The following is a 13955-nucleotide window of genomic DNA, read 5'->3' on the forward strand; positions in this document are numbered from 1 at the left end:
TAAGGAAAGGTGCCTAAAAAGGTTCTCTGGAGTAATTTAATAGTATAATCACTTTTAAATTTGACAAACGACCTTTGTGATGTTTTTATGAAGCACCTTTGTCAAGTTATGGGCACCATATTCCACATGTAATTATTTTCTACTTGAGTTAAAGCACAAGTTTCTAGTAATATTGTACCTAGAACATTACTACTCTTACTCAAATACAACAGAACACCTTTGAGATGTGGTAAAACAGGAGATTCGCAGCATGAAAAATCTGCAGGAACTGCATGATGCAATCATGTCAACATGGACCAGAATCTCAATGTGTTTAGAATTTTGTTTAATACATGCCATGAAGAAGTGAAGCTGTCTTGAGAGCAACAGGAGGCTCTACCCAGTATCAGTACAGTGTTCCTAATAAGGTGCTCAGTGAATGGATACATGAACATACACATGGGAACAACTGTATGGAAATTATGACTTCAGTTCAAGGTTCAAGTTTGGTGCTCCTAACTAGTTCTTTGGAATGATGCTTCATATTAGTGTTTTAACATAGACTCACTGACTTCACAGTACATCTTAGGTCATGCTTATGTTATTATGTCTTTAAATACATCATTTTTTGCAAAGATGAAGAACTTCCAGATAAATGTTCTAGATCATTACAGATTTTCCCTAGAACTCTATGTCAAAGCCAAGAAACACATAAGAACTTTTCAGAGTGAAGGAGCCTAATGAGAAAAGCGAAAACAGCAGAAAAGTAGAGGTGAAAAAGTTAAAGAGCAGCTAAACAACGGCAGAAAATGTAATTCACCTCTTGAGGTTGACCATGGCCCAGGGGATGCCTGTAGGGGTGTTGAAGGCAGGAAGCAGCTTCTCCGCCAGCTGGACAGCCTTCACCTTAAAAACCTAGCAGACAGAAAGAAGAACAGTGCAAAAGAAAAATCAGAAAGACACAAAGGAGAGCAGAGGGGAGGGCAGACACACAAAAAGTGTCTAAAAATGTCTCGGTTACTCAACACTTAGTCTCAATTCTCTCATAACCGAAATGGGGCAACCCCCCAACTGAGGAGAAACCTTCTTTCCAGTGATCTGGAAAGTCACAGCATCCATCCATCTTTGTCTCACATGGCTAGGGACCAAAAAGCAGACAGTCAGAGATGCAGTTCATCATTTGGTCCACAGTCAATTTGACGTGAACCGCTTTTTTGCCCCTACCTTATAGAGCCCATATCATGGAAAACCAACATTCACACTTTTTTGTAATGAAGAGGCTTGAAGTAGTATGTTGACACTGTTCAAGTTCATAATGCACCTTTCACTACCCAGTCCATACAGACCATATATACGAATACTATGCATCAAAAATGACTCATTTTGAATTCTGTGCGGTCATGAGAGGCAAATCATTCACATACATCCATGTTTCAGCCCCACCTATGTACACTGAAGGTCTAAGAGGTGTTCCCACCTGGACAGCTTTTTTGAATAAAGCACAATACAGGACAGAGCTCACTTACATACATCAATCTTAAAGGCACAGTAAGAAAAACAGCCTGTTGAATACGAAGGGATAAAGAGAGGTTGTCATGTAAAAATTAATTATGTTTTGATATATAAAACCACATAAATGTAAATGTCAACCTTAAAATAAGTGAAAAAATAAAAAAACAGAAAAAATTTAGAATAAGGACCCTTTAAAGCATTCTGTCCAATGACAGCTATTAGACTACAGCCTGTATTATCAGTGCAGCGTCACTTTTATCATTAAGAATAATAATTTGAAAAGACATGCTCTGTCATTCTTTCCTTTCCTCACGGTCACGAAAAACACACCATGATCATCAGAGTCCTTACTGGCTACACTTTCGATTCATGGTTTTGGATATGTGCCTGTGATGAATTGTGGTGAACATTCTTGTGGCTGTTTAAAGCACTTTAGCCTCACAGTGACTTTACCATGGACATGAACAAGTAAAACAAGCAGTTCTCCATAATCTGGTATGGGCGCATATGCAAACAGCAACAAAATACAACACGATAAAACACACAAACGTTCAACAAATAGTTCATTATTAATAAAAACTGCAATAAATAATTATATCAACAATCAAAATGGCTTGTTAGTAAAAAAACCTGTTTCTTTGTTTTGCAAACATTTTACAAACCAAACTTAAGTGTCAGCTGGACTGCATAATTGTGTCTATTTGCTGTGAAACAGCCAGACACTGTTTGTATACACAAAGTCTGAGAGAGCTGCTTCACTGGGAACAATCATTCTCCCAGATGTGTGCATATGATTGTGAATGATGATCATGAAGTTCCAAATTTCTGCTGCGTATGCAAGGCTGAGTCAAGCTCTGAATGGACTGCTGCAGCGTATCTGGAATAATTTCTTTTAAAGCCGCAATGGTGTTATCATAAGAGTAGCACAGGGCACAGACAGGCACCCTGGAATGGTAAATGTGTGTAATTCTAATCTCATCGAAAAGCTTTAGGAAGAGCTTTACTTTTAATAGGACAGTCAGCTTTTCTTGTCTACTTATTCTAAGTCAGAAGAATTGTTCCATTCTGTTTCTGTTCTACTAACCTATAAATGAAGGAACAGCTGCTCATAAAACAGAGGAGTTAGAGTATCCATAATGGCACAATTTGGATGATTTGGAACTTCAAAAAGCACCACAAACTGCTCAAGATTTTAGGATAAGTAAGGCAATACATAACGCTGTATGTAATTTTACAGCTTTGCAGTGCTACTAATGAGAAGAACTCCTCAACAGGGCTGGTAAGTAATGACTCAGATGAAGCTACCATATTTCTATTTTCACCACTGCTCATTGGAACTGCCCGTTCCTGGAGAGTACCCATCATTTCACTATGCTCTCGGTCCCTTGATACATCTTTAATTTGTAGGTCATTGAGCACTGATCCAACATGAACAGCCAAAGACAGGGCAAGAATGATACAAGGAAAACGTGTGAGGAACCTGAGAGGAAATATCACTATAGAGCAGTGGCAGTTAAACAGCTGCGCTCCATCACTGTCGCTGCAGGCATCCTTAGAGGCAGGTCCCCGCTACGCAACAGACTAAGTGCTTACGGGAAAACTGGAGCTGAACCCTCCAACTAACTAGCTAACTAACTCACTAACTAACTAAATAAATAAATAAACACTATGACGTATAGTTACACAGAGAGAACAGGCACTGCAGGTCAATAATGGTGGCTCTCTGCTCCTAGTTGGCCTTGTGGGTGATGAGTGAAGGGATTATAGAGACATATGGTAGGAAAACTCTTCTCTCTTTGAAACAACCTGCACATTCACCAGAGCTGCTGATGTTTCTATTTCTAGCCTCGGCCTGACAGGCTTCGCATTTGGCCCATTAAAATGTATTACAGATCACACAAATTGATGTATGAGGAGTGTGTGCGGCTTCAGTTACCTCCCCCCCCCTCCTCCCCCCCTTAAGTTCTTTCAAAAGGCTAAACATAAAAATGAGAAGGTGAGACAGTTTAATGTTAACGTAAACTCAAATTTACTGAGAGAGAGAGAGAGAGAGAGAGAGAGAGAGAGAGAGAGAGAGAGAGATAGAGAGAGAGAGAGAGAGAGAGAGATAGAGAGAGAGAGAGAGAGAGATTCCCAGATTGCAGATTTGGTCTCTACAGTTTAATCTGAGATCATGAAGAGCGCAGATGATCCTGTTATTACACATATGACGATATGAGTGAGGGGTATTCCCTACAGCAGGGCCTCGCCCCTGTCTGCAAACACACACACACACACACACACACACACACACACTCTCGGAGGAGCCCTCGGCCTGCTTCTGCTCTTTTAATGCCGAATGGAAGCACATAAAGAGATTAAGCAGATTGAGTGTGTGAAAACGAGGGAATGAGTGCGTGTGATGGAGGTCCCTAAGGACAGGGTTAAAACTGGATTAAATGAGTGTGGCTCTATTATTATTTATCATGTGTTTGTTTATCTACAGCTTCCTGGTGCATTTGCTCTCCGTTTTCATGGAAATTTATGGTCCATTTTGGGGATCTGCCAGTCAAGCAAGTTGGTTTACTATGAGTTATGATGAATTTGCATTGGTCTGGCATGGTAACAAGATTGTTCCTCTTCAGCTGGCTGCGTATGGCTGATTACCAATTGAACATTAGCGGTGTATTAATTACTGTTAATGGTTTAATAACACAAATTTATGGCACTAATTTTTTTAATCATTGTCAACACATTTTCCTAGTATCACCCTTTGAATCATCTGTAGCTGCTCACCGAAGGCAAATTGCTTGTGTGCTTTTGCTATGACTGTGCAACTATAGCCCTCTCATTCAAATGCAGCTTTCAATGGACAAGCATTCTATTGCTGGCCCTCTGGGTAAAACCAGCTACTGCCAGCTATGTTGTTCATCATTAAAGGATGTCAAGTCTTAAGTAAGCAAAACAGAGCTGATGTCAATATCAGTAATAATATTAGTGACATTAACAGTAGAGGATGCCTTCAACACACTACACTGGAAGGTGCTCGGTGGAGAACTGTGGATAAATCAATGAGGTGTAACTTAGCAGTAGGAGAGCAAGTGGTCTACAATCACAGAGGAGTTTAAACATACAGTTGCTCTCGCTGGGCACTGGCAAAGATAACTGGACACTGCACTGATGCAATGGAAATCACTTCATTTGTTAAAATTGTTAAAAGAAATAAATACATTCTGATGAAGCTTATTTTGTCCACTCATGTAGATACACATGTACTGCTTTTTAGATCGAAAAATCTTTCTTTAGAGTCAAATTTGAGCACATAAAGCATTATTTGTACAGGATTAGTTTTCCACAGGGAGGTGTGGTGATGTTAGTGTACCACAGGACATCTGTAATGTTTATGATCGATGATGAGAAATTTTGGTCTAAATGACAGAGATGAGAGTGCCTACATAATTTACGCACTGCCTTCACTCCAGACACAAGTAGAAAAATGTCAAAACTTTTAATTTAGCTGTTATTCCATTTACCCTAACCAGCCTGGGAATTCACAGCCAGCAGTTACAGTCAACATCACCACATAAAATCAAGCTTTTTAGGGACACGTTGATGCATACAGAATTAACATACAATTATTTCTACAGCTCACTGTATAGAAGGTAAAACGTCCCGGAATCTTTATTGAAAGTCTGTAAAATTGACTCACATGGCACATTTGAGCAGAACGTAAATCACTGAGACCTGCCAGTAAAGTACATTACCCCTCCTCCTCAGGTATAACTAACCTGTCTGAATAGTGCATATGAGTAATAACATGAGTAATTGCGATTAATTATTTTAATCATTTGACAGCACAGGTACTAATATATGGTCTTAATGTCACACAGGAATGTTTCCTAATTTAAATGAATGTTTCCTACAGTGAGCTGCAGACATTGAAACATCACTTGCTTTCTGATTGGGTAAATACATTGCGTTGGATGGATTTATTTGCATGAAGTTCAGTTCTGCTTAACTTTTTCTTTTTTTTTTTTTTAACACATTGCACCTCCCATCCCTGTGCTGGTCCCATCATTCACCATGTGATGACCATGGCGCTTATCATGGGAAAAACTAAGGGATCCACTGTGCTGCCGCGCCAGACCAATGTAAACACAGCGTTAGGCTCCCAGCACTGGATAAATCTCCTCCGAGGTGGAATGAGCAGCCCAGTGAAGAACCTAAGACCATAGCTCAAAGTGCAAATACAGCACTTTGTGAAGTAGTTCTGTTTTTCAGTTTTGTTTTCCGTATCTCCAATCCCCAATACCTTTTTTTTAAGCTACCTGTCGGTACTGGGCCCGAGGCTGTGGCTCTGGTGTGCCGTTGACCAGATGTGTGTTGGACAACAGTAGACTGAGCACAGCGCTCCACAGCATGATGGCCAGGATGCAGAGAGAGAGAGAGAGAGACAGAGAGACAGAGAGACAGAGACGGAGAGAGAGACAGAGAGAGAGATCACTACATCTTTCTGAGCATGCAGGAGGAGAATCAAGCAGAGATAGATGGCTCCCTGGCTTTTTCACCATCAGTCACATTCTCTCTCTGGCTGCTGCTGACAGGCTGCTGAACACACAGCTTTGCTAAACTCTGCTCATTATCTAATATCAGTTGACTTTGCTGCCCAGGTCTGTACAGGTAAACACAACACAGTGCTGTATTTATCGCTCCTTCGCTCTCTCATGCCTTAAAAACAAAAGAAAAGGAGCTGCAAGGTTAAAAAAAAAGAAATAATATGAAGCAGCTCCATTTCTAACAGAATGGTCAAGTGGGCACTAATGCTAAAAATGGTAAAATACTAATTATAAAATAGACAGTTCTGGTCCTAAAACCTGATTGGCTGAAAAATGTTTAAAGGTGCTATAAGAACACTCAATATATATGAACCTATGGCTGCCTCACATTTGAATTCTATGTTAATGAATCATGTCACTAAAAATCATCATGCTGTAAATGGACTGTTATGCTGCTTGCATGGACCTCAAAGTGTAGTGACAGATGAAGTAAGAACTTCATTTTGTTTAAACTCAAAGGCTGAAAACGTATCTTCTTAACAGCTAGGCTAAAAAATGGCTAACAGGCTAAACTGCTCCTCCATTAACATTCAGTGTTAGGCTGTGAACTTAAGTATTTACTGAATAAATCACCATAAAACTGCTAAATAAAAAGTAAAGAATGTGTTACTTGAATATCTTATATGCTTCAAATGTCTGTAGTTTTGCTTAGTATTAAACCCAGTGTGGGGAAATGAATGAGCTTGCAAGCACAACACAGGAAATCGCAATGAGAAGCTAGTAGAAACTAGCATTATCATTGCTATGGTAATTGGGTGAGCAAACACTACTTTTAAGGTGAATGTTTCTGCATTAAACACTGCTATATTACACTATTTCCATTATAATATGACACAAACGGAAGACTTAATGAAATGACTGCAATACACAATGATGGGAGACAAAGTTCTTGTCCTTCTTCAGCAGTTTATAGTTGCTTGACAATGACAGCATATTCTAAACGAACTACAATTCTTGGTGGAAGCATTGTTTGCCATTATTTCTCATTATAAATTTTTTTTTTTATTGTAGTCTTTACACCCTTTGGATTACACTGATGCACTGGGTCTCATGCCTTATTGCTTTAAGAAGTCATAAACACAGTGCCGTTTAAAATATAAATACAATTTTGTTGCAGATGCAATCTTGCAAATGAAAGTATATTAAAATTTCCTTCTCAATGCTAGCTTATACATAAACGCCACATAAAAATTCATGCATTTGTAGGTTTATAGGTACTCACTGTAGCTCATCTGTTGCTGATGCACAATTTGTCAACAACCCTCTACCCTGTCATAGGACCACTGCAAACCAGGTATTATTTGGGCGGTGGACCATTATCAGCACAGCAGTGATATCAAAATGGTTGTAGCATGTTAGTGTGTGTTGCTGCAGTTTTAAACATTTACACTTACTGGCCACTCAGACACACCTACCTTGTTGGTACACTTTGTGGGTATATAGTTATGAACGTACAGGTTTACATCCACATTTGTTAGCCACCCTTTAGTCTTTCATCAGTGCTCAGGACCACTGATGGATAAATGGCTTTGGTTGGCAAACTATTCTCAACTCTACAGTGACACTGAGTTGTGTAAAAATCCCAGCAAGATGGTGCTTGATACACTCCATTGCCACTTCCGTGTTAGCGTCACTGCTGTGCTGAGAAAGGTCCACCCACATATTTGGTCCACTCAATAATATCAGGTCAGTGGTGGACTAATTATTAATGACAAGTAATTCCAAACTTCTGAATTATGATATACCTTCTTAAACCTTTACATTCAGCCTGACAGCCCCAATCAAGTGGGCTCAGTGACACAGCTGACCATATCATAGGAGTTCGACAGCACCGAGGCCGCTCTGATGAGTGCTGTGTCTGAGTACAATAAAGGGGTGCAGCTTCCAAAGGGCTGTCAGACCACTCTATTCATTAAGAGCACTCTGCCCAACAATGGGCTCTTCAGTCAATTAATGATTTAATCTGTTAATTACAGGCTGAGAGCCAACAGTGCATGGCATGGCTGAGCAGCGCACTGCTGCCTTAAGCCATCATTCATCTTTGCCATGTCACAAGATATATCTGAGGTATGAAACAAACAGACGAGGAGAGAAGGGAGGAGACCAAAAAAAGAGGAGAAATGGAAAATCAGGGGTGGAAGAGAAAGGAGAAGAAGCGAGAGAGGAGGACATGGCAGTGGAAAGTAAACACCATCGATCATGCTGCTGCAGGTTGGGCTGGAACAGGCTGACAGGCAGCAGAGGGCTAGTGGGGTGGAGGGGGCTCTGAGGACAGCCACAATAGCACAAAGCCTTCTCTCCAGCTGCACTTGTCCACTCTATTCTCCTTCTTCAGCTTCATTTCCCATCTCTTCCCTTCCCTTTTCTCTGTTCAGACACACCCCTTCATCAGAGCTGCCAACAGCATCTGTCTATTGCACTTTTCATCATTTCTCTTCTGCTCATCTCATTCCTCCCGTTCAGGCTGATTGAAAAACATGTAGAGCTCTTTATGTTGCTATTTGGCATGGACTATATGAACTCAGTCTAGTCAGAGGGGGTGGTGGTCAAATTTACACATTATGTCTTTCCAAATGTAGCTGCTCAGCCAAAACATGACTGGTGTCCAAAGTTGTTTTGTCTTCTGCATAGCAACGGTTGTGGTAACCATTCTAAAGTCTGAAATTTGTCCATTTTTACAGGCCCCATTTACACTTCCATTAACACACACAATATGGCCAAAAGTATGTGCACATTCCTCCCAATTACTGAGTTCTAGTGTTTGTCACAACCACTGCTAACAGGCGCATAAAATAACACAACACATGTAATCTCCATAGACAAGCATTGGTAGTAGAATCAGTAGTACTGGACAGCTCAATGACTTTAAATGTGGCACTGTCATAAGATGCCACCTTTGCCAAGTCAGTTTGTGAAAACACTGCCCTCCTAGATCCACCCCAGTCAACTGTAAATGCATTTACTGTGAAATAGAAGTGACTAGGAGGTTCCAAACTAAGGAAGCACCAGCAGAAGAACTGTGTTTCAGGGGCTTCATGAAATGGGCTTCCATGGCCGAGCAGCCGCACACAAGCCTAAGATCATCATGCGCAATGCCATGCATGTGCTGAAGTGGTGTAAAGCACAACTCTGCTGGGCTGTGGAGCAGTGGAAACATGTTCCCTGGAGGGATGAACCATGCTTTAATATTGGATGACAGTGCCAAAGTAAAGTTTGGGGGAGGAGGGATAAAGGTCTGTTTTTTGGGGTTTGGGCTAAGCCATTAAGTTCAGTAAAGGGTAATGTTAATGCTACAGCACACAAAGACAACGGTGTGGGGAAGGGCCTTTCCTGTTCCAGCATGACTGTGCCCCTGTACACAAAGTAAGGTCTGGTCTGATGAGTTTGGTGTGGAGGATGTTTAGAGGCCTACAAAGAGCCCTGACCTCAACCCCATGTAACACCTTTGGCATGAACTGGAACATCGAATACATGCCACGCCTTCGTGTCCAACATCAGTGCCTGACCTCACAAATGTTTTTTTTTACTGAATGGGCACAAATCCCACAGACACACACCAATATCTTGTGGAAAGCCTTCCCGACAGAGTGGAGGCTGTAATAGTTGCAAAAGAGGAGTGAGGGCAACTTCATATTAATGGACATGGTTTTGGAATTGGATATGCAAAAAGCTCTCATAGCTGTGATGGTCAGGTGTTCACATACCTTTGGCCACATATATGTCAGCTGGTCTAATCAGAAGGGCACAGTGCTAAGTATAGGTGTAAACAAGGTCCAATGCATCTTGGAGAGACAGTGTTATTCTATCCCTCAGACCACTCTGAAGGTGATCAGGGATGCATATGACCAGATAACCTTAGTAGTGTGAACAGTGAAATGACCCACAGCATCCTAGACAGCAATGACAGGCCACCTAATTGAATTAGTCATCACACCAGAGACGAAAGTAGCTGCATATTTTTTTTTCTTCATCTCCTGTCCTGTTTGTTTACAAGCTGTGTTAGACGTCAATATGAACTAAACATTTGTAACAGCTTGTACACATAAAAACAAGGACTCGAGAGACATTTTTATTTGACAACAATTGTAGCGAGAGACTGACGTAGTAGATGCGTGCAGTACCCTTTCTCCAGTTCTTCCAGTCATGAATTCTCATCACACATGTCACTGAAGAAACATGTGAGACACATGGAAATCCTAGGGGTAAACAAATATACATCTCGCTGTCCACTTACAATCACATCACTTGAAACAGATGTTGTGAACAGATGTTGTGAACACAGAATGGGTGAACAGTGTCTTAGATAACAGCATATCATACAGTATCAAAGCATACAGCAGGTCCATTTGAGATTACTTTAACAGTCAAAAAAGTGTATTAAAAGCCAATTAGCCCAATGCTATTTCGGAGAAGCAGGTAGCTGTACTGCCTGGAGTTTTAACTCCTGTCAGGGTCTCCCATGGCACATAGGTCTTAACACAGGTACCAGACTAAACCTACCACCAGTAGCAATACAGGACGATGTCAGCAGCAGATGATCACAGAGGCGAAACAGCAAAGACATCAATTCAACTGTGTGGAAGAAGGTAAAACATTCTGTACAATACCAAGAAAATCACATAGATAAGTACAACAAAATGACTGTTGAGGACACAAACAGAACATAGGCTATTCTGGAGAAACACTATCTATACGGTCACCAGGACACCAGGAATCGACGCAACAGCCCTTATTAATAATGATAAGAAGAAGAAGAAGAAAAAGAAGAAGAAAAAGAAGAAGAAGAAGAAGAAGAAGAAGAAGAAGAAGCAGCTACCATTACTTGTCAGCTACTGTACATTAGCCTTGAAGATCCAATGTAAAACTAAAGATGCAAATTTAAGTTACCAAACACATCTTGGAGAACTGACTACATTTGGCGTAAGGAGAAAATTGCGTTGACAGAAAATTGAGAGAAAAGCTGATTTCTTGCCAATTGATAGCTTTATTACAGTAATAGATCCAGCAGTTCTAAGACAATATTACATCTCCTGCCACGAACTCAATGTTAAGAATGAATAGTGTTCGTCCATATGCTGTCCTCTCTCATTTTAATCTACAGTCATTTATCTTCTCTCCTCCATTCATTTCATTGCATGCTCAGTTTCTTTTATTGGTTCAATTTCTTCAATCTATTCTCTTTTTCCTTATCTCCTCTCCACTCTCTCGATCCAAAGGTATCCTCCTCAGAGTGAATTTGCCTCTCTCAGTCAACAGGGAGAGAACCCTCCTCCATCCGCTACTCCATTAGAAGCCCAATGACTGGCAGCAGCTCTATACCCCCTTAGCTGCCTCAGGCTAAATGTGGGTAGTCTGAGGTGCATCCATAGCCACGGAAGCTGCTCTGCACAGCTCACTGGCAGAGGAACTTTACTGGTTAAGAGCTATATAAAAACAGGCAGAGAAAGCGAAGGTGCTGGGGGGTAAGAATGAGAGCATGGGGCAGGCAGCTGGACAGGTAAAAGTGATTTTCTTTTATTTTGTATGTGTTTGTGTGTTTAAGATAGAGCCCATTATCGTCAGCCATCTAATGAAGCGGCTGGTGTGGGCAGCGGGGCTGTGACGCATGGCTGAAGCTTAATTCTTCTGCATTTTTCACCTCCATACTAAAAGCAAGAGGACATAATGATGCCGACGGGGGAGAGATATGCAGCCCAGCACCACAGAAAGCGACGAGGGGAGGAGGAGGAGGAAGAGAAAGAAGATTTGAACCTTCCTAACTTAGTACCTAAGGGAAGATAAGAGAGTGAGTGTGAGAGAGGGTTAATTAACATGGACTAAACGTGAGGGACAATTATTTCCCCAAGGGCTGCCCTCCTTGGACCATTGAGCCAACTGCACTCCACTGAGCACCCTGCAGCATTCACTGCTCTGTACACAACCACATCCATTTGTATGATGGTAAATAGAATAGATAGTAACCACAAACAAATGTGCAAGAACACTCCCATTCAAACTCAAGTCAAGTTCAAGGACATCTCAGGAAGCTTTATGATCCACACACATTCAGTAATGGTAATGAACAAATTTAAAAGTCTGACAAACAAAACACTTTTAGGTACCTAGATGTTTCAGACATTATGATACCAGTACATTCATTTGAATTCAAGGACTTTCAAGCACAAAATATTTTCATTTTCAAGAAGATTTTCCATCAAAGGAACTTAAGGATATTCAAGAAGCACAAGAAACATGGCAAGTCTGTGCATGCACAAAGCACACAAAGTAGTGTCTTACTTCTTGTCCGGAGAGGTAGTAAGCAGCCAGCAGTCCTCCGATGAAGCGGATATTGACCTCAAAGACGGACACTTCTGCATTCTAAGAGAACAGAAGAACAAGAAAGGTCAAATCCATGTAGAATGTTTACATAACCACAGTACATCATGATATGTTTTACACATTTTAACCATGTAACAGCAATCATGCTAGTACATAAGACTATGAGTGGGCAGCATATCGTTATTGAAAGATTTTGTCACAATTTGCTTTTCTGAGCATATCATGGATATTGTCAGTCCTTAAAGAACACTGACCAACTGGATTTAGCAGTGCAATAAATGAAACATTGACTAAAAGCTATAGTAATCTAAGACTGGCCCAAATAATCTGAACACTTGAGAACTGAATCATTATAATGGTAATCACTTTCTTTATTTAATATTCAGAAGGTTTGTTGTTTGTTAACCTTTTAGAGCCCTTCAGAATTCTAGAACACTCCTGTGGATTCCTGACCATTTTCTGAGTTAGATGCTTAAGCAATGTAAGTTAACAATGTTTAAGAAAAGAGAACAGCCAAACCCAGGTGAATTTGTTTGCTTGTTGTTTTGACTGTTGAATGACATTCAGGTGTAGATGAAGAGCGTGTCTTCAGTCACTTTTTAGCCACCGCAGAGCTGAGAGCGGCTCGTTAAGCAGTTCATCTGATTCCCAGACAATATGACTCACAATGGAACTGAACATGAGCCATTAAGTTCGCAATGGAATATGAACTTGGCTATCCATTTACAATAAACCAGCTAGATTTTTAAAAAGATTTATGTCTTGAACTTACTTCTATGTCATCACTGCTATCTAGATCCAGTCTGACTCATCGTTCTACTTGTTTGACATAATGTGACAGCACAACTGTCTCTTGGAGGCCTTTTTGGGACTCTTTTGGGATATGTATAAACATCCAACTATGTCTAACAGGTTGAGTAACTGGAGCAACAAGAAAATTCTGATTAAAAATGTTAAATAAATAAAGAAATGTAAGTATGACTGCTTTTAAGGGTAGTATTGAGAATGAGTGGTCAAGCACTCGTGTGGAATGCCAGCGAGTATTTTATTTATTTATTTATTTATTTTTAAATAGTCCTATGGTTTCTGGTCTGTTCCAACTTATCAAACCTCAAAAAATGAAAAATTGTGATGCATTTTGTGCATCGTGAAAAGTTTCAAGGTGTTACATTTTTGCTGTATTGCCCTCCCCCACATGAGATCTGGCTCAATAACCACCTCAGTAGGACACATCATTAATTCAAAGAGGGAGCAGCAGTCAGGATTGTGAGAAGTAAAATATGCTGTGTTTTTGAAATGAGCAGATAAAGTTTTGGGTACAGGGCAGGGCTGTACGGCTTAGTCAGCGACCATCTCACTGTCAGCTTCAGTCACCATTTACACCAGGATTTAGAGTGGTCAGTCAAACAATGTTACTGTGACATACAGAGTTACCAAGAGAGCAAAGGAGCCAAATTATAAACTCCAACTCAGATTAATAAGGTGACACTTCCGGAGTCAAAAAAATATACTAAAATGCAGTGATGGTTTTTCAAAATGCTTTCATATCAC

At 40.5% G+C, this 13955-nt stretch overlaps 1 protein-coding gene across 1 annotated transcript in view; it reads right to left on the minus strand.

The window, feature by feature from the left end:
• The window catches only part of man1a2 (mannosidase, alpha, class 1A, member 2), a 107974-nt gene that overhangs the window by 17779 nt on the left and 76240 nt on the right, over nucleotides 1–13955 (minus strand). The window contains exons 6-7 of the mRNA XM_036561166.1: nucleotides 12363–12443; nucleotides 800–894 (exon numbers count right to left, since the gene is read on the minus strand). Of these exons, the coding sequence (XP_036417059.1) occupies nucleotides 800–894; nucleotides 12363–12443 (176 nt within the window). The remainder of the gene's footprint in view (nucleotides 1–799; nucleotides 895–12362; nucleotides 12444–13955) is intronic.

The sequence above is a fragment of the Colossoma macropomum genome, unplaced genomic scaffold (assembly GCF_904425465.1).
Source record: "Colossoma macropomum unplaced genomic scaffold, Colossoma_macropomum, whole genome shotgun sequence".
NCBI classification, from domain to species: domain Eukaryota; kingdom Metazoa; phylum Chordata; class Actinopteri; order Characiformes; family Serrasalmidae; genus Colossoma; species Colossoma macropomum.